This window comes from Myotis brandtii, unplaced genomic scaffold (genome assembly GCF_000412655.1).
Source record: "Myotis brandtii unplaced genomic scaffold, ASM41265v1 scaffold18, whole genome shotgun sequence".
NCBI lineage: Eukaryota > Metazoa > Chordata > Mammalia > Chiroptera > Vespertilionidae > Myotis > Myotis brandtii.
Genome location: NW_005356674.1, coordinates 6,655,335 through 6,675,880, shown reverse-complemented (window position 1 = coordinate 6,675,880; position 20,546 = coordinate 6,655,335). Strand labels below are relative to the sequence as shown.

Sequence of the window (20,546 nt, the reverse complement as noted above, 5' to 3'; positions counted from 1 at the left end):
CTCTGCTCTTTATTCTCACAAGCCTTTTTTGCTGTTAATCCTCACCCAAAGATTTTTTCCATTGATTTTCAGAGAGAACGGAATGGGGGGTGGGCAGGGAACATGGATGGGAGAGAGACTGTGCCTCCCACATGTGCCCAAACAGGCCAGGATCAAACCTGCAACCCAAGTACTTGACCGGTAATCAACCTGTAACCCCTTGGTGTGCCAGCTGATGCTCCAACCATTAAGCCACACTGGCCAGGGCCTAATAGAAACTTTTAAAAGTTTTATCTTAAGACCTAAATATATTGAAATTCATTGAAAAACTGATAGTCTATATTATTTCCAATCTTAATCATGTGAAAAAATAGAGAGGATTTGTTTATCACATTATCTCTGTAGAAGCAACATTTTAATCAGAATTCCTCCCTTCCCCTCCCGTCCCCACTGTAGTCTCTACAGAAGAATGGGTCGGTTGTAGCCATGACAGGAGATGGAGTAAATGATGCAGTTGCTCTGAAGGCTGCAGACATTGGAATCGCAATGGGTCAGACTGGCACAGATGTTTGCAAAGAGGCAGCCGACATGATCCTGGTGGATGATGATTTCCAAACCATAATGTAAGTTTCATTTCCCTATCTTCTGATTTGCATCAGAAAGAATCTTCTCCCATCCTTTCCTACACTTCATCTCCAGACAATTTAGGTGGAAAAGAATTAGCAATACGTTATACATTGGATGAATTAAACTATTTTAGTAGGTCAGTTAATCTTATTTTATGGTGTAGTGTGTCGTTTTGGAGAAAATTATTTTGTATGGAATTTAAAGGACAGAATAAATGGCAGGACCATTCATTTAAGAAATATTTACTAAGTATCACATTTTTCTGGTTGTAAGTGTAGTGGCACAGCAGTGAACCTTTATGGGGCTTTTATTCTAGTTAAATTCAGGCTATTAGAAATATGCATGTGCATGACTGTATAATTATTAAAAATAATCAAGTTCTCATCCATACCTATTTCCTTTTATCAGTAATTGTTCATGTTGTTAGTGATATAGTTTATTAAGTTAGAGTAACTTTGTTGTTTCAGCCATAGTTTCTAATTGATTTAAAATTCTTATGTAATACCTGGTGGCTTCAGTTTCAGTGTTCAGATGGGAGTCACCTGAATCTTGTTTTTTGATAATAACCTATCTGCCAACCTGAGTCTTACTCATATCAGTGATACATGCTACTTACCCCCTGGTGCTTTAGTAACCCACTAGAGGCCTAGTGTATGAAATTCGTGCACGGGTAGGGTCCCTAGGCCTGGCCAGCAATCAGGGCTGATCTATGGGGCGACTGGCAGTGCGATCGACTGGGGGGGTGGGGGCCCTGCTGGAACCTGCCTTGGCCGGCCTGGCGCTGCCTGCTTGCCAGCCCCACCCCACTACCACCACTGCCTGCTGCTGGTTGCCTCCCTATGTGAGGCGACCAGCAGGGCGATTGGGGGGACCCCGCCTTCACCTCCCTTGGCTGGCCTGGGGCCTACGGGCTGGGGGCAGCTCCTGCGTTGAGCATCTGCGCCCTGGTGGTCAGTGCGTGCCATAGCAACCTGTCGTTCCACCAGGTGTTCCGTCGTTCGGTCGATTTGCATATTAGGTTTTTATTGTATAGGATTGTGACCTAAAGTGAAGCATGTGGGAGCTCAGGACTTAGAATTGCCAAGCTCTTATAAGGACATAAGAATTTTTTCTTTCCATCTTAGAATTGTGTAACAATTTTGGAAGAAAGGGGAAATTGTTTACAAAACACATATTTTCCTACATTCAAACAAATGAATTAGATAATTTATATGAATCTTTGTATACCATATACTTTATATAATTTTGCTCCTACATATATCTAATTATATATAGTAGCAAAAGATAGCTTAAATTCTATAATCTTATATAACTCATTGACATACATTAATTTAACCTCTTACCATTCATGCATCTTGAACCTTTAAGAAAAATTAATGTGGGTAAAGAAGATTATTGTTTTAGCATAAGTGTGTAGTATTGTCTTATGTAGAAAGACAATATGGGATTTTAACATTGCAATATATTTTTTTAAGAATAGGAATGTTAATATTGTAGAATGAAACCAGTTTGGTAGGGCTTTAGAAGTCTTTAATTATTGTTAGATTAATGTTTTCAGATTTTTCTAATCTTAATTATGTAGAGAAAATAATATATTCTTTTAGCAAAGTATGTGTTATATCAATTGGAAAATTGTTTTTAAATCAGTGTTTTTACTATAGATATTTTTGCTTTTGTATGGTACTATTTTCTCACTTAATTTTTTTTTTTTAATTTCAGGTCTGCAATTGAAGAGGGTAAAGGGATTTATAATAACATTAAAAATTTTGTTAGATTCCAACTGAGCACGTAAGTTTGTAAAATGTTTGTCACCATGAGTCTTATAGATAAACTAGAGGCCCGGTGCATGACATTCATGCACTGAGGGGTGTGGGGGTCCCTCAGCCCAACCTGCACCCTCTCCAATCTGGGAGCCCTCAGGGGAGCCCTCTCCAATCCAGGAGTTTCTGTCTGTCTTTGCAATCATATGAGTGAATTGTCTGAGACCCCCAACTTAGTTTGGTTTGTTGCTCACAGAATAATAGAGGCATTTTTTTTCTTTGCTTCATTGGTGGAGATTTCCTGGAAGTTTTAGAATATCTTCCCTTTAATTTTTCCTAGACACTCTGGTTTTACTTATGTCTCTCACCTTTGCTTTCCCTCCATCCCCCACCGCAACAGTAACTTGGTCCAGGCTCACTTTGCTCTAGTGCAGTGGTTCTCAACCTTCCTAATGCCATGACCCTAATCCAAAGGCGAGGTTAGCAGGCAAGAAAGAGAAGGTGGTAGCTAGAGGGAACGTAGAACCAAGAAAAGTATTTTTAATTTGTATTTGTTGTTTAATAGAAGAGACCTGAACATACTTCAGTGCCTACAGGTATGATCCTTTTAAGAAGGAGCAGTTGAACCAATGATGTGTTTCTCTCACGTCGATGTTTCTCTCTTTCCCTCTCTCTTCCATGCTCTCTAAAACAGTGGTTCTCAACCTTCCTAATGCTGTGACCCTTTAATACAGTTCCTCATGTTATGGTGACCCCCAATTTTATTGTTACAAATTGAACATAATTAAAGCATAGTGATTAATCACAAAAACAATATGTAATTATATATGTGTTTTCCGATGGTCTAGGCGACCCCTGTGAAAGCGTCGTTCGACCCCCAAAGGGGTCGAGACCCACAGGTTGAGAACCGCTGCTCTAGTGTCTAGGTTCTAGGAGATCCGTCTGCCACCAGAACTACGATTCCCAGCGTTCCTGGTGCTCCCCGCGCTCTGGGCTTCCGCTTCTGGTCCTGGGGCTGCCACCAGAACTACTATTCCCAGAATTCCTGGTGCTCCCCAGGCTCTTGGTTTTCCCTTCCTGCTCTGTCTCTGTCCCACGGCCTCCCACTCTGCCAAGTCCTCCAAGCTTCCAGCTCTCCCTCTCTGCTCTCCATCTGGCGGCTTGGGGAGCCAAGTTCCCCAAGTTGCTCCACTCTCCGCTGGCTCTCCTGCTCTGCTCTCCACCTGGAGCCTGTGTATGCAAATTAACCCGCCATGTTTGTTGGGTTAATTTGCATACTCACTCCTGATTGGCTGGTGAGCATAGCGGAGGGACCGTCAATTTACACGTTTCTCTTTTATTATATAGGGCTAGGGGGCCAGTGCATGAATTCGTGCACCTTGACAGGAACTGTGGGCCTCAAGGCTGCAGTGGGCACAGGGGCAGGTCTCGGCCCATCCTCCACGCCCCTGCCTGGCCCCTCCTACCATGGCCCCCGGTCTCATCTGCCAGCAGCCCTGCTCCTGCTGCCACTGCTCCCACGTGCTGACGGTGCTGGCCCTGCTTGTACCCGCTGATGGTGTGGAGCAATTGGGGCTGGTGCCAGCAATGGGTGCGAGCGGCGGCTGCTGCCCCGATTGCCCCTTAGGAGCAGGGGGAGGTGGAGAAGCCTTCAGGAGTAATCAGGGCTGGCAGCCACCGCTCGCACCTGCTCATGGTGCCGAGCAATTAGGACCGGCGCCAGCAGCAGGTGCAAGCGGGGCTGGTGCCGGCAGTGGGTGTGAGCGGCAGTTCGGGCACCGGCAGAGGCTATGAGAGGTGGCTGCTGCCCCCGATCACTCCTCAGGAATAGTGGGAGGTGGAGAAGCCCTGAGGGGTGATTGGGGCCGGCAGCCACCACTCGCACCCGCTGCTAGCACCAAGCATTCAGGGCCAGTGCCTGGTGCCGGTAGTGGGTGCGAGCGGCGGCTCTGGCGCCAACAGCGGGTACGAGCGCTGGGCAGGACTGCGGCACATGGGAACAAAGAATTTTCAGTAACCACCAGAGGCTCGCCCCGATGACAGCAACCAGCGCCCCACCTTGGTCTGATGCCCCCGCTCACTTGCTCCACCACCTGCCGTGGCTGACGCTCGCCATGTTTCGCGCTCTGCCGCCTGCTGCCGATGCCCACCATGTTGCGCGCGTGCCTCCTGGTGGTCAGCACACATCATAGCGACCGGTTGTTTCGCTGTTTGGTCTATTTGCATATTAGGGTTTTTTATATATAGATTATATGAAAAGTATTATTTAAGCAGAATGCCTAGAGGCTTCTGGGCTATCTTCCTGAAGTTTGTTTAATTAAAAAATTAAAAATGGCATGTCTAATAGGTTCTTTTTAAAAATATATTTTTATTGATTTCAGAGAGGAAGGGAGAGGGGGAGAGAGGGAGAGAAACATCAATGAGGAGAGAGAATCATTGATCGACTACCTCCTGCATGCCCCCCACTGGGGATCAAGCCCACAACCCCAGCATGTGCCCTTGATCAGAATTGAACACAGGACGCTTTAGTCCGCAGGCTGATGCTTTATCCACTGAGCCAAACTAGCTAGGGCTCTAATAGGTTCTTAATGTGATACTTAGGTGTCTATGTCACCATCAAAGTATAGAAACTTTGGTGGTTTAATTAATAGCTCCTGAAATAACTACGGTGTTTCAAATCTTAGTGTTTCCTCTTGTTATCATTTTCCAAAAAGTAAAGGGCTTTTCTGTATTCAAAAAAACAGTTACCAAAATAGTGTTGAAACTTAACTGTTGTGTAGCAACAGCTATTCTGAACTCAGCTTTAAAAATCTTCCTTTATTGTTGTTACATAAACATTTTGAAAATCCTTTATTAAAATACTGTGGATTGTAAGAGTTAACTCCTGGCTTCAAAATGTTCTTGGAAATACAGGCTTCCTTTAAAAGCACAGTAATAATATGAGATTTTTAAATGCTAAAAAAGTGGTTATTTTATATTAGTAAGAATTATATTGTGCCGACAGATCTTTTTAAATGACTCTTTTTTTCAACAGGAGTATAGCAGCATTGACTTTAATCTCATTGGCTACATTAATGAACTTTCCTAATCCTCTCAATGCCATGCAGATTTTGTGGATCAATATTATCATGGATGGACCTCCAGCTCAGAGGTAGGAGTTTTTCATGCATAAATTAGAAAGATAAGGAAGATGTGATATTCTCATGATTCAGTTTTACAGACTTCATTCATGGAAAGCGTTAGAAACCTTTCAGCAGCATGTTTGTTATAAATTGTGTGATGTGTGCATATCATTTATTTTCTTTGGGTGCTCACTCATCCATTATGGATCTGAGCCTATACACTGTGTTAGATGCCCAGCCTTACCTTGAAAACAGATCAGGGCAATCCCTGTCCTCAGGAAGTAAGCTTTTTGTTTCTAAGAATGGGATGAATGGAGAAATCTCTGAGTTTAGTGTTACTAGCTAGGCTTTGTTGCCATTTTAGAGACTTGGGGAAAGTATCAAAGGACCTAAGCATCTAAGTATTTTGTTTTATAATAATGGGGCCATAGATGTCACTTCTCAATACAAATAGTCAAAACCTCATTGCATGGAGGGCATTTCAAAGTCCAGTTGGTCAGTCATGTATTTGAGCCCATATTGAAATAAGTAAACTTATATGTAAATGAAATTGGACAATTTTTTAAAAATTTGACTACCAATCTCCTATTAAACTGTGCCAAATAAATAAGAATAAAAGAGGAGAGAGTATAAAATTTGTGGTTATTTTTGAGTAAACACAGCCAAGGTTTCCTTTGTGGTTCAATACTTTGTTTTTTAAAGAAAGCATTTAGTTTCCTGCATAACTGATGTTAATCAGGATTGAAAGTAACAAATTTAAACGTTAAAACTTTGAAGTAATTCATTTTTCTGTTTGTTTTGAAGCCTTGGAGTAGAACCAGTGGATAAAGATGTCATTCGTAAACCTCCACGCAACTGGAAGGACAGCATTTTGACCAAAAACCTGATACTTAAAATACTTGTTTCATCAATAATCATTGTTTGTGGGACTTTATTTGTCTTCTGGCGGGAGGTATATTCACTGGATAAACTGCTTTATTAACATATTCTATATGATAAAACTTAGTTATTTTTGTGTGTTACATGGAAGGCTGAAAAGTTAGGAGAGCTCTTTGAAAAATTTGATAAAAACATTTAAACGTAGTACAGTTTTGGTAATATTATTATATTTAAAGTCTTAAAAAAAACAAAAAAACATTTAAACATAGTTTGATTTCAGCCTTTATGGGTTATTGGAATTTCTGATTAATTTATTAAAGTAATTTAAATCTGCAGAGGACTATCAGATACAATAAAAATTGCTATATGAAAATTTGGGGAGACATTAGAATATCTGAGTTTTTAGCTACTTTGTCATCAAAAAAGAAAGTTGCTTTAATATCTATTATATGGTTTGTGAGAAGACTTTTTTACTTTATGGTGACTATAGCTATTCATTAGTTGACTTTTTTATTTAATTTATTTTTAATCTTCATCCTAGGATATGTGTTTGCTTGTTTTTTAATTGATTTTAGAGAGGTGGGAAGGGAGAGGGAAAGGGCGAAGGAAAGGGAGAAGGAGAGGGATAGAGAGAACTACCACATCCATGTGAGAGAGAAACATGGATTAGTTGCCTCCGGTATGTGCCCTGACTGGGGATTGAACCTGCAATCTTTGGTGTAGGGGATGAACACTCCAACCAATTGAGCCACCTGGCCAAGGCATTAGGTAACATTTAAATCACATATAGGAAATTATGTAGCTTACATGTTTTTATATCATAAGACTAAAGCTATTTTATCCGAATGGAAAGAAAATTTTAGCCTTTTAAACACATGCAGTATTTATCCATTAAATTCAGCCACTAAAAATCATTTTTTTCTCTTGGCAGCTACGAGACAATGTGATAACACCTCGAGACACAACAATGACCTTCACATGCTTTGTGTTTTTTGACATGTTCAATGCACTAAGTTCTAGATCCCAGGTATGCTGACTGATTCAATTAGGTAGAGCACTTTCTAATTGTAAACAGGCAAGGAATATGGGTTTTTAGCTTTTCTTGATTTTGTAGCTACAGCTTATAGCCTCAGATAGCTTTCCTCCATCATGTATCATAATGGGGGTGGGGCATTTGGGAAGATAAGCCTTACCTTTGATCAGAGGATCACAGTAAATCACTGGTGTTGTCATGTGATCTTTCTTCTTCCCATTCTCTTATTATCTGTAGCTATATGGTAAGTTCAGGTTAACATTTGAGCATAAGACAAACCTCATGGGTTCTGTTAAGATGGTATTAGTCTCCTTTTAGAAGAAAGTGTTGTTAGAAATATAAGAACAATTTTTTTGCATATTAATCTTTTTCCATTACTTCCATCAGTGTATCAAAACTTAGGACATTTTAAAATAATTTTATTATAAAATTTTAAAGTATTATAGATATCTCCCATTGCTTCAGACATTTTAAATTTACTTTTCTTCCCATGTTGTATCTTAAGGTGTGATTAATTGCCTTTTCTCAATTGAAGTGCTTTGATAGGAAATAATGAGCTAAAACCTAGTGGTAGTTTTTCAGAGCATAATATTTTTTAAACTAGTTCCATTTGAGGCCTGACTATTCATTTAATTTTTAGAGCACTTTGTGAATTCTCAACTATATCTGTTATCATTTGCCATGCTAGAACTTTCCAAGTGAATTATCATTAGAGTAATTTTTGAAGATGCTATATTATTCATTTTTTATTTTATGAAAGTCAGCTTTACTTTTTCAATACACATATAAACTAGTTCCATTCTTCAAGAAAGGTTTTTAGATTAATCTACCTTAATGAATGGATAGAAATGACTTAGAATAATCATATACAATTAAAATTTCTTGAATTTTAGAATGCTAAAATAGTTTCTTTTGATTTTTATTTTTTAAATAAGGTATATATAACAGCACTCTCTTAAAAAAAAAAAGCCCTTTCTTGATAAAGAAAAGTTACTTTAAAATTTACCTTTATTCATTTGAATTATTCCTAAATAATAGTTAAAATTAAGAGATTTCATGGTCCTGCCATTGTGAATTAAATCCAACGTATTAAAAATTAGAAGGGAATGTAATAATAAAGTAGTTTGTTCTGTGACCAAGGTGTAATAATCAAACTCTGCTTTGCCAACAGACCAAATCTGTGTTTGAGATTGGACTCTGCAGTAATAAAATGTTTTGCTACGCAGTTCTTGGATCCATCATGGGACAGTTATTAGTTATTTACTTTCCTCCACTTCAGAAAGTTTTTCAAACCGAGAGCCTAAGTATACTGGGTAAAACAAATGTTCTTTATAATTTATGTATTTTAGATGAATTGTTCTATTTTCTAATGCATTTGTTCTAATAAAAATTTTCTCTTAAAAAGTGAAATAAGTAAATTAATGACTGGATTTGAAAAAGGAGTGTGCTTTTTTTTTTTCTTTTTTTTTAAATTGGGAGAAGGCTAGGGGAGTCACTCTCCTAACTCAAGGCTTTAAAATTTTTTGCAATTTTTTTCTTTTAATTTTTTATGTTATTAATTGTCAAAATCATATTTGGGTTTTCTGAAATGTAGCAAATCAAAACTTGTTAAAGAGTAATTGTAGTTTATACTTTTCAACCTTATGTGAAGAGATTATATTTAAACTCGCTGAAAACCAAATTGCTTTCCTAGAAAATTATAATTTCGATAGTTAAAATAATATTTCACTATTCTTACTTGCTAATTTGTAAGTCTTATTTTATCAAATAATAGCCTGACCTAAAAGCAGAAAATTGTATTAAGATTATGTGGAAGATAGACATTATTTTTTCACGTAATATACATTAAATGTTATGGTGCAGTACATTTAAAAATTTATCTTCCTATGTAAGTATGAGGACTGATGTATTTATGGCAGTGCTACTTTCAATTCTTGGATTTTTAAGCTAATTTGAATATTTATGAAAATGAGTTATGCAGCCTCACTGGATTTTTATAAGTTTAAGTTTACCTTAAAAATGAACTAGTTTACTAATGTCAATATTTTAACTTTTATTTACATTCCTTCCTCTTAAAAAAAGAATGGAGTTTTAAGAAGACAACAGCAATTTCTCAAGTAGTAAATAAGAGTGAGATACTTTGAATACTGTTGTAATGACATGGTCTTTAAAGATGAGTTCTCCTAGGCTTTCAAATGAAATAAATGCAAACTTCTGAATAATTTTTATATAGGTGTTTTTCAATCAGGTTAGTTACCACTGCTTGAATAGCCTTTTAAAAAGGCTGTGTGATCTGTTAAATAGAACACTCTTGATTGTGGTGCTGTGAAAGGTTATGGTTATGAGCAGTGGTTCTCAACCTGTGGGTTGCGACCCCTTTGGCGGTCGAACGACCCTTTCACAGGGGACGCTTAAGACCATCCTGCATATCAGATATTTACATTACGATTCATAACATTAGCAACATTACAGTTATGAAGTAGCAACGAAAATAATTTTATGGTTGGGTCACAACATGAGGAACTGTATTTAAAGGGCCAGAAGGTTGAGAACCACTGGTTATGAGGTTATTTGTGGTTTAGGGAAAGTAGTCAGAGGACTTGGGCCCTAGTTCCCTGGCTGCTGCCTTGCATAGCTAGGTGACTTTGGAAAAGTCACTTAATAACTTTGAGCCTGACTTTCCTTATTTTTATGCTGAGGCTGATGATACCTCATGGAATGGTTTGAAACAATGTATTTTAAAACCTGTGATAAAATGTTAGAAAAATGTAAGCTATTAAGTTTCAAAGAATTATAAAACCCAATTTATTTTCTCTTGCAGATCTGCTGTTTCTTTTGGGTCTCACCTCGTCAGTGTGCATAGTGTCGGAAATTATAAAGAAAGTTGAGAGGAGCAGGGAAAAGATTCAGAAGCATGTTAGTTCAACATCGTCGTCTTTTCTTGAAGTATGATGCATATTGCATTCTTTTATTTTTGCAAACTAGGAATTGCAGTTTGAGGATCATTTAGAAGGGCAAATTCAAGAGGAAAATGAAGATTTGAGAACTTTTTAACTTTTCATTGACTAAAAATAAGCATTAATGCTAAAGACTTGATTGAAGACTTTAACCTGCTGACAGTCTCAAATGAAATTATGTAACTTTGATAACACATTCCTTGATTTAAATTGGCTTTTGAGATTGAGGGGAACTTTATAAAGCATATGGGCATTTATTTAATAAAAAATAATAAAAAAAAAAGGCGAAACCTAAACCACTTAAAGAGGTCTAACAATACAAATACACTGTCTATCTTAGATAGATATAAATATTTTTTTTTAATTTTTAAATATTGTACTATTTATGGTGGTGGGGCTTTCTTACTAATACACAAATAAATTTAATCATTTCAAAGGCATTCTATTCGGTTTAGAAGTTGATTCCCAGGAGTGCCATATTTCAGCTACTGTATTTCCTTTTTTCTGCAATGTAAGCAGCGCAGATACCTTGTGTTACCATTTTTGTATCTCACGTTTTTTTGCACAGGATGTGACCACTGTCAGATCACTCTTCTTTTCTTTCTTTTTGTGACTGAAAAGCCGATTATGCAATTTGAAGTAAATGTTTGCTTTTCGTAGTAAATATAAATGGTTGCTTATTTTTCCCCAGCTATGAGCCTTTGGTATATCAAAATTAATATAGGGCTACCAGTGGCATTCTAGTTAGGTTAGTCATGTGTGTAGTTAACACTTAGTAAAAGATTCAAAAATATTTAAGACCGATTGGGCTGAAATTTACAAAAAATTAACATGTAATGCCTTCTTTTAGAGTTAAATATAAATACATACTTTGTCAGAAACTATTTTGTCATCCCCTATATATAAATTCAAGTACCTCACCTGAATAACTGAATTTTTTTATTTTTAATGTCCTTTTAAGTATCTTTCTTAGGAAGTTTAGAGTTTTATACTTAAGAATAAAAAAGCCTTAAGACCAAACAGGTCTTAGTTCTGGTTTCAGAACTAGGATCTGTGTGGAAGGTTCCATGCTGGCCTTGCTCTTCATGTTTCTGCAGCCTGTCCGGCCTAGATTGCAGCACAATCCTGTCCCTTCTCCTACTTATTCCTGCCTTCTTTCTTTTCACTGGGTTTGCTAGAGAAATTGATGGACTTGCTCTTGTATTGCCATCAGTTTTTAGTATAGTTTAATGAGGTGTAGGTAATTTATTTAGAATGTATGACAAATTTGGGCCAGACATTCAAAATTACAAATCCATTTTCCTGTTGACTTTCTTTCTGAAACAAATCGGTCTTAAATTTAATGTTTAATTCTTCCTGAAGTGAGTTTCATATTTTATAATTATTCTGTTTTCTAAACTTTCAGGATAAACCAGTGTAGGTTTTATCACCAATATTAAACTGTGAATGTGTTAACACTAAAATATTGTTATCAATAATAGGGAAAATATCTATACTTTGAGTCCTTGTTAGTGAAACAGTTGAGTATAAGGAGCTGAGACATTTGTAATTTAGTCTACTTTACCCTTTAAGACTCAGTAGTCCAAAAGAAAAAAAAAATGACTCTATAGTCAGATCTCCTTAGCTAGAACATGAAACCCATTGTCTAGTCAGCTTCATTTTTAGTGACATAATGTCTCACTCCTAAATTCCTTAATGATTTTTCTTCTTTGTTACAAAGACTTGAAATACATATTGATTGCACATTAGACTTTTGCTTTGGCATTGTAGGTTCAGAGTACGATTCGTATGAAATAAATGTGCCTGTTCTTTTGTTTGGTTTTTGAACAACAACAAAAAAAGATTTCATAAGTTAATGACCTTCCAGTTGGGATTGTTAATATTAAAAACATGGTGTTTAAGATAACAGAAATTAGGCAGTACTCATACTACATAGAATCTGCAATTTAAAGAGAACTGAAATGTGCAGTACAGATCCACTATATCCAGGTTTCAGTTTTCCATAGTGCAACAACAAATTCAAATATTTGTATATATATCTTCAATAGTATAATATCCATATTAGCATGGGTAATTTAAATGCTTTACTATCTAAATTTTTATTTTTTAACCTCTTTTTTCAGTCCTAGGACTTGCTAGAGTTCCTAACAATACTAACTTACTTGATATTTTGCTGTTAGACTACCTCATAAAGTTATTTGGCCCCAAAGTGATTAAACATCAGGGAAGTAAAGAAAGAAACTTGAAATAACTCACAGTTCTCAGATGATTAAAACTGGCTGCAAAGAAACAAGGCTTAATGTGTTCTCTAACATTTTACTAGTTCATGATCCAGAGAGGAAACAGAGAGAAACCAGGCAATTTAAACCTCTCACCACCCCCCTCAGCATACAGACTTTATTTAATAGCTGTGACCACACTCAAAAGGATAAAACACATTTTTTTTACCTTTCATACTTATGCAAAGTACATCTTTTACGTTGGTAGTCTTTCTGAAATCACTTTAAATTTTTATCTCTTTTATGTAGGACATAAAGGGAATATTGGTCACGCTTAAAATAGTTTCTCAATGAAATGAATTGGTAGCAAACAATAATAAATACCTTATCTAAGAACCTTAATTAACTTTACCTTGCTTTCTGCCTTTGTCATTTGGCAATTCATGAGCATTTTACTTCCACATATGACTCACCCAAAAACTTTTATTTAGTAGCTGGAGTGCACAGGAATAGGAAGATGATGGCATCCATGCCCTTGAGTGGTTCATGGACATGCTTAACAGGAGATATAACTGTTACCAAGCTGTTTCATGAAAGATAGCAATGCACATTTATTTTAAAAATATATATAACGTTAAAATGAATCTAGCATACGTTTTACAGGCAGTTTACCTTGACATTGGCATTTTGAGATCTTTGAAATGCCTTTTTAGACTGAGCTGCAATCCAAACAGTAGCTGATTTGCATACTAAAACATGATGTGGGTAAATAGTAATCCCAACTGGTATATGACTGGACAGACATACCATCCTGATAATTAGGTGTCCTTGAGCTCAGTTAGCACTTGATACGGTTATTGACTTTCTTATAGGACAGTCTTATTTGGGATTTTGGTTTTCAGAGTTGGTTTTTAACAATTGGATAATGGTTAACCAATCCTTGATATTAATCTATATATGTAAAAGCCTAAGCAACCATTATGCCCAGATGACTGGATGACCAGCCGGTAGCTGTGATGCGCACTGACCACCAGGGGGAAGACGCTCAACACAGGAACTTCCCCCTGGTGGTCAGTGCACTCCCACAGCCAACCTCCCGTGGCCAGCTGGCCCCCGATTGGCCCCGATCGCCGGCCAGGCTGAGGGACCCCACCAGTGCATGAATTCATGCACCAGGCCTCAAGTGTAGATATAACAGTTTGAAAAAAATGTTGTAGGTTTAGATTTATTAAGAAATAAGAGGTAGTTTCTTGCCTTTGGGAAGTCCTCAATCTCCAAAGTGAAATACATCCAATACAGTGATAAATGCTGACCCAAATGCTGCAGTAGCCAAAGGAGAGAAGTAACGTCACTGGACAAAGTTCCCACATTTCCCAGGACTAGTGGCATCTGAATTAATCCTTAAGTTGGGAATCTCCAGCCAAGAAGCAGCAGGATATTGCAACCAATGGCAAAGCCTCTGCAGGGGTGTGGGTGGGGCTGATGGGACTGTGAGAACCACAGGGAGTCGGGCTGCTCAGGCATGAAATCCGTAATGTGAGGCTTAGCGAGACAGGAGCCTCGTGGTAAAATAAAAGACTTGTAACATACTAGAGGATTTCAAGAGTGGGATATGAGTTTGGATTTTTGTCTTGTAACATGATGATGGGAGCACAGAGGGTAGATTATAAAAACAAAACAAGGAGGCTGACTAGAATATTGTAGAAGCATAAAGGGTTGAGCTGTGGCAGTCACTATGGAGAGAAAGCCATAAAATATCTATCTTCTAAGAGATAGCATTGACCTGACAAGACAGAAAAGGAAAAAGTGGAAGGTACCCCAGTTTCTGGCTCTCAGCCTTCAGTGGGACACAGGTCAGTTTGAAATGTGAATTTTGTGGTGTTCTTGAAATTTGCCAAGGGACATGTTAGATGAGGTCTCTAAAACAGAATGAATTAAAGCCATGGCTGACAATGTAGTAGGAAAATATTTTCATGTTACAAGCATCTTCCTGTCCCCCCCCACCCCCGTAAAAGTAAAGCAGCAAATGAATATAAACTCAGCTTTGACAGAATAAGATATTTTTTGAAAGTAGAAAAATCAGCAGTTACGTAAATTCAGGCTTCTTTGTTACAGAGTTTTCAAAATGAATCTGTTATTAAGGTACTTCACGGGACCCCAGTGGTCTGCAGACCACCGGTTGGCAACCGCTGCTCCAAAGGTTTCCTTAAACCAGTTGCCAACCTTTCGGACCTCATGGACCACCAGTGGTCCACTGGTTGGCGACCGCTGGACTAGAAAACACTGGTAACATTTTTTTCATGTTTGCATTAAGATACTTTCTTAAGAGGTGAGAAAATATATATAGCAAAGAACTGCACAGCTTGGACTGAAATTTGCTGTGGATAGAAACCCAATAGGTGACTAGCATTAACGTTAGAAAATAGCTACTTGCTCCAAACAAGCAATTTATGGTAGGAAAGTAGAAAACTTTTTTTTTTCATTTCCATTTTACTCATAATTCTTCCTTGAATCTTTTTAGCCTCATATGCCACACAGTGTGCCAACACGATCCACTTACTGGTCTTTTGGGACACTAGTCCTTAAACTTAAAATCCTTTTTCCTTGCCTCAATTTTGAGGATCAGAATTTTTACCTGTTTTTCAAAGACCAGCTGAAGAGGCAACCTGGATGGCCTTTCCAGATTGCTGTAAAGACGCGTGTGCCCGTGTATGTGTGTGTGTGTGTGTGTGTGTGTAGTACAGTTTCTTGTAAATACTATTAAGCATAAATGCAGCCATAAGTTTGGATATAAAATTGTGGGATTTTATTTTTTAGAAAGCATTAAAAATTTAAGTCCAAGCCACTTCATTGATAAATCTAGGCAGAAATTTGATCTTTTTTTTTAATTCAAAATAAATTTAAGTGGTGAAATTTGGGGAGATAAGTGAAAAATATTTGAGCTATTAGTTTTTTGGTTGTCATTTGTTGATTTTTAATTTTTATTAAATTTATTGGGGTGATACTGTTTAATAAGATTATGTAAGTTTCAGGTTCTATAATACATCATTTGTATATTTTATTGTGTTGAGCCATTAGTTTTGATCCTTATAAGTTTTTTTTCTAATCTAAACATACCAATGTTCCTGTGCATACATGAGCATAGCTCCCTGTTAATACAGCTGCTCCAGGTAGCAGTATTCATGTGCAGATCACTGTATACACTTGACTTTGACATTTCTTTTCCTTTTTGCTCAAGTCTAACCAAATTGACAAATATCCTGGCAAAGTCCACATTTCTGTGGTGGCCCCATGGCTGATCGGCCTGGCAGAACTGCCTTTCAGATCTAAACCAAGGTTGCCTTATCACCGTTATTTCTTCAGCAATATTGCATTGTTCTGTGTAGTAACCCTCTGAGTAGAAACCACATCTCACAGTATTAACAATACACAGTGCTGGAAATTGGGCAAATTGTTCTACATGAGCCTAGAGGTCCATTTTTGGGTTCTGAGTATTTCCAGCTTTTGAACTCAAAACAAAATATGCTTTTAAAAACAGTTTATTAAAAAAATGCGTATCCACTCAGCTCTATTCAAATTAATTTTCTACTCAGGCCTTCCGATGCTAAGTATACTGAAGTCCACATTAGTTGAGAAGTGACAGTTTGGTGCCATCTTATGGTCATAAAGAAAATACTGTAATGCCTTGACCATTTGCTCTTTTTCATGAAGTCTGCATCTTAAAAGCTTAGTATAAAAGAACTTATGTGAATCTTAGAAAATATTATCCTTGGAGTGATATATAGCAGCCCTCACCTCCAAATAAGTGATTATAGAAAATGTAGGCTTGATAAGAAAGATATGACAAACCTTACATTTAAGCATTATTAGATAAGTTTTATGGAGTTAAAAATAAGTATGTTTTTATGTTTTTTCCTCACATTCATCCATATGGTTGCATGATAGAATTTGCACTAGAATTTGTAAGTATCTACATGGAGCAGATCTGGTGGCTCATGAATTAGCTAGAGGTGTTACAAGTTAGGGAAACAATTTATTTTATTATCTCACTAGAGGCCTGGTGCACAAATTAGTGCACCAGTGGGGTCCCTTGGCCTGGCCTGCAGAGATCAGGCCAAAACCAGCTCTCCGACATCCCCCAAGGGGTCCCGGATTGTGAGAGAGTGCAGGGCAGATCGAGGGACCCCACTGGTGCACGATCGGGGCTGGGGAGGGACCACAGAAGGGCTCCAGGGTGTGTTTGGCCCATCTCACCCAGTCCTGATAGGCCGGACCCCAGCAGCAAGCTAACCTACCAGTCAGAGTATCTTCCCCCTGGTGGTCAGTGTGTGTCATAGCAACTGGTCGAATGGTTGAGTGAACGGTCGGACACTTAGCTTATTAGGCTTTTATTATATAGGATTACCTCCCTAACTCACCCACATGGGACTATTGAATTTAGTTTTGAGGTTGACAAAGTATAGTATGCAGGCCAACTCTGCTGCTGGATTTGTAAAATTTTCTTAAAACTGCTACACATATTTATTTACCTATTAGAGGCCCAGTACACGAAATTTGTGCACAGGTAGGGTCCTTAGGCCTGGCCTGCAATCAGGGCCGATCTGTGGGGTGACCAGCAGGGTGATTGGGGAGCCCACACTGGAACCTGCCTTAGCTGGCCTGGGGCCTGCGGGCTGGGGCAGCTCCTGTGTTGAGCATCTGCCCTCTGGTGGTCAGAGCACATCATAGTGTCCAGTGTGTGTCACAGTGGTCAGTGCAGTTGTTATGCCATTCAGTCGATTTGCATATTAGGCCTTTATTATATAGGACTAGAGGCCCGGTGCACAAAATTGTGCACTCAGGGGGGTCCCTCAGTCCAGCCTGTGCCCTCTCGCAGTCCAGGAGCCCTAGGGGGATGTCCAACTGATGGCTTAGGCCCGCTTCCTGGGGGAGCGGGCCTAAGCCGTCAGTCGAACATCCTTAGTGCTGCCACGGAGGCGGGAGAGGCTCCCACCACCGCTGTGCACTTGCTAGCTGTGAGCCTGGCTTCTGGTGCACTGACCACCAGGGGGCAGCTCCTGCATTGAGCGTCTGCCCCCTGGTGTCAGTGCGTGTCATAGTGACCGGTTGTTCTGCTGTTTGGTCGATTTGCATATTAACCTTTTATTATATAGGATTGTTTATCACTGCTTGCATGTTTTAACAGTTGAGGTGTTGCAACAGAGACCAAATGACCCACTGCACCTAAAACAATTTACTTGCTGGCCCTTTACAGAAAAGGTTGCCTACTCACGTATTCAAAAAGAGGGAAATAGGCCTATGCGCTGCATCCCAGTGGACCAGAAAGGAGGTAGCATCAATTTTATCTCCCTTCTAATCTCCCAACAGGATGCTCTCTTTGGGATGGATGCACTTGATACCAGACTTGATATCAGTGACTCCTCTGAGTATCCAAAAAGGCTCCTATGTGGAGAAAGTTAGAGTCTCAGTCTGTTCTCAGAACATCTTGCTTAGGAAAGACAACATTTCGTAGTAGGAGAAACCAAAATATCCTATCAGCCAAGTCTTAGTGAAAAATGCAATCTCTAACTTATTTTCCAGGAACAGAACATTCTAAACCAAAACATATTTGCCTCATATTTTTCATATTTCTAAGGTAAAGTATGACAATATTTCTTAGTGAATTTCTCTTATAGTCCACGCTTTTCCTGCCCACATCCCTTAATTGTTTTTAAAAATACATTATGGTTATTGGGTCAATTTCATTAGTTTGTCTTTAAAAAACAACTTGCATAAATATGGGAGCTTGAAGGGCTACAGTACTTTATTTTGGAAACTTGGGTTTGTAGTTGTCACCATTCCCAGATTTCAAAACCGAAGGCACCCCACCCACCATTTTTACCTCTTGTTTTCCATAGTTTCTTGGGACAAGACAAGGGAACATCAGAAGCTTGCTCTCTTGATGCCATCCTCCCTTGAGGCTTCAATTATTACAGGCTTTTCTGACTATAATAGTACAACATACTTATTGGAGATATTTGTAAATAGAGAAGAGGAAAACATTTCATAATCTCAATCCCCAAACCTAGGCACCAGGCACCTAGGCTCAGATGACTTCACTTATGCGCCTAAAAGGTAATGTTTTAACATATCCACAACAGAAACCCTGATTCTCCCACTTTTTAACTATATCCCATCCTGCACAAATGAATGATAGCTGAACAGGAAATCTGAAAACAGAGGGTTCCTGCCAGTATTTTAATGAAGGCATAAAAATGCTGATTGCCATAGCAATTTTAGCAATAATTTATAGGATTTCTCACTGGCACATCTACAAACCCCATTTTTTCAGAGTAATGTTAATATGTATTTACTCAAAATAATGTTTCCACATCAGAGCAAGTTTACCTGCTTACAGGTCCATTAATCCATCTGATAACCCCTCCTCTATCATGAAATTAATTACTCTGTATTCATGACAGCAAGCATTGAGACACTGTAAAGTCGACAGTGTTTTTCCTGCCCACATTCCTTGGTTAATTCCTCTGTAATGTGTAACACATGTGAACCAGACAGAGGAAGATATGGGGACAGATGGATATGCCTAGATGAATATATGGCAGTTTTTCAAAAACCAGCACCTTAGTTAATCCTCCAGAAAGCACTGTACTGTATGTAAAAGTGCTCCTGGGAAGTTTTCCTATTCTTGTATGGTAGCTCACATGATGGCATAATTTTTCACAGAGAAATGGTTCAGTCTCATAAATGATCAAATATCCAATATTGATAAATTTTGATCAGCTTTTTTCCCCAAAAACAATCCTATGTTTTCCTTGATTCTGATGACAATAGGTTATATTGTCACAGAAATCAAGTATCTCCAAAGTAGTAATGAGAAAATTGATTCTTAAACACATACACATGTATACGTATGTGTGTATACGTATGTGTGTATATATGTGTGTGTGTGTGTATGTGTGTGTGTGTGTGTGTGTGTGTGTGTGTGTGTATATAGTTTTATTGGAACACAGTGCACGTTTACACACACATACATAAAAACATAGAGAAACACACATACATAAATATATAGTGAAAGGTTTAGCCTTTTTAACCAGACATCTAAATGTTATCAAGACTTATGCATTGCAACATGTTCATGTGAAATTCTTTTTCTCTCCCTGAAAACTGAATCTAGTGAAACTAGCTAGAAACACTTTACTATTTATATATAGTCTCATCTGTTTCCCGTTATAACAGACTGGTATATCGCCTGGAGCACTCATGCCTCTCAATTTTATTTTATTTATTTATTTTTATTTACTTCGGTTATCAAGACTTATGCATTGCAACATGTTCATGTGAAATTCTTTTTCTCTCCCTGAAAACTGAATCTAGTGAAACTAGCTAGAAACACTTTACTATTTATATATAGTCTCATCTGTTTCCCGTTATAACAGACTGGTATATCGCCTGGAGCACTCATGCCTCTCAATTTTATTTTATTTATTTATTTTTATTTACTTCGTTTTGTTAATCTTCAACCAAGGATATTTTTCCATTGATTTTTTTAGAAAGAGCGGAAGGGAGGGGGAGAGACAGAGAGAGAAAAACATTGATGTGAGAGAAACACATCGATTGGCTGCCTCCTGCACACATCCCTGACCTTGGCTGAGGATCATGCTTGCAACCCAAGTATGCACCCTTGACTAGAATCGAACCCGGGACCCTTCAGTTTGCAGGCCATTGCTCTATCCACTGAGCCAAGCCGGCTAGGGCGCCTCTCAATTTTAAAATCTCTTTCCTTTGCATGCGGTTCTCATCTTAGAAGGTTTACAGCTAGATGGGCTTGAATTTTAACATTATTCAGAACTGGAAAGAAATGCCAAAGCTACTTGTCCTGTATGGCTAACACAGTTGTTGCAGAAAGTGGGAGGCATCTTTTTAATATATCTGTCCAAAATAAATATTTATACCACCCCCCCCCCCCCATC

The 20,546-nt window shown here is 38.3% G+C and overlaps 2 protein-coding genes across 8 annotated transcripts in view; one reads left to right on the top strand and one right to left on the bottom strand.

Moving 5' to 3' along the window:
* Nucleotides 1-20,546, top strand: part of ATP2C1 (ATPase, Ca++ transporting, type 2C, member 1) — a 124,241-nt gene that overhangs the window by 97,380 nt on the left and 6,315 nt on the right. For 5 of the 7 annotated variants that reach the window (XM_005863590.2, XM_005863592.2, XM_014537536.1 and 2 more), the window contains 7 exons: nucleotides 436-602; nucleotides 2,326-2,394; nucleotides 5,401-5,517; nucleotides 6,293-6,440; nucleotides 7,299-7,394; nucleotides 8,572-8,713; nucleotides 10,222-10,346. In XM_005863590.2, the coding sequence (XP_005863652.1) occupies nucleotides 436-602; nucleotides 2,326-2,394; nucleotides 5,401-5,517; nucleotides 6,293-6,440; nucleotides 7,299-7,394; nucleotides 8,572-8,713; nucleotides 10,222-10,346 (864 nt within the window). Of the gene's footprint in view, nucleotides 1-435; nucleotides 603-2,325; nucleotides 2,395-5,400; nucleotides 5,518-6,292; nucleotides 6,441-7,298; nucleotides 7,395-8,571; nucleotides 8,714-10,221; nucleotides 10,347-18,156; nucleotides 18,212-18,473; nucleotides 18,534-20,546 lie in introns of those variants that run through there. The other 2 variants (XM_014537535.1, XM_014537534.1) reach the window with 2 other exon arrangements.
* ASTE1 (asteroid homolog 1 (Drosophila)) overlaps nucleotides 14,551-20,546 on the bottom strand; it is a 21,334-nt gene continuing 15,338 nt past the window's right edge. Inside the window, exons 4-5 of the mRNA XM_014537538.1 lie at nucleotides 15,071-15,078; nucleotides 14,551-14,562 (exon numbers count right to left, since the gene is read on the bottom strand). The gene's annotated coding sequence lies outside the window, so the exon portion shown is untranslated. The remainder of the gene's footprint in view (nucleotides 14,563-15,070; nucleotides 15,079-20,546) is intronic.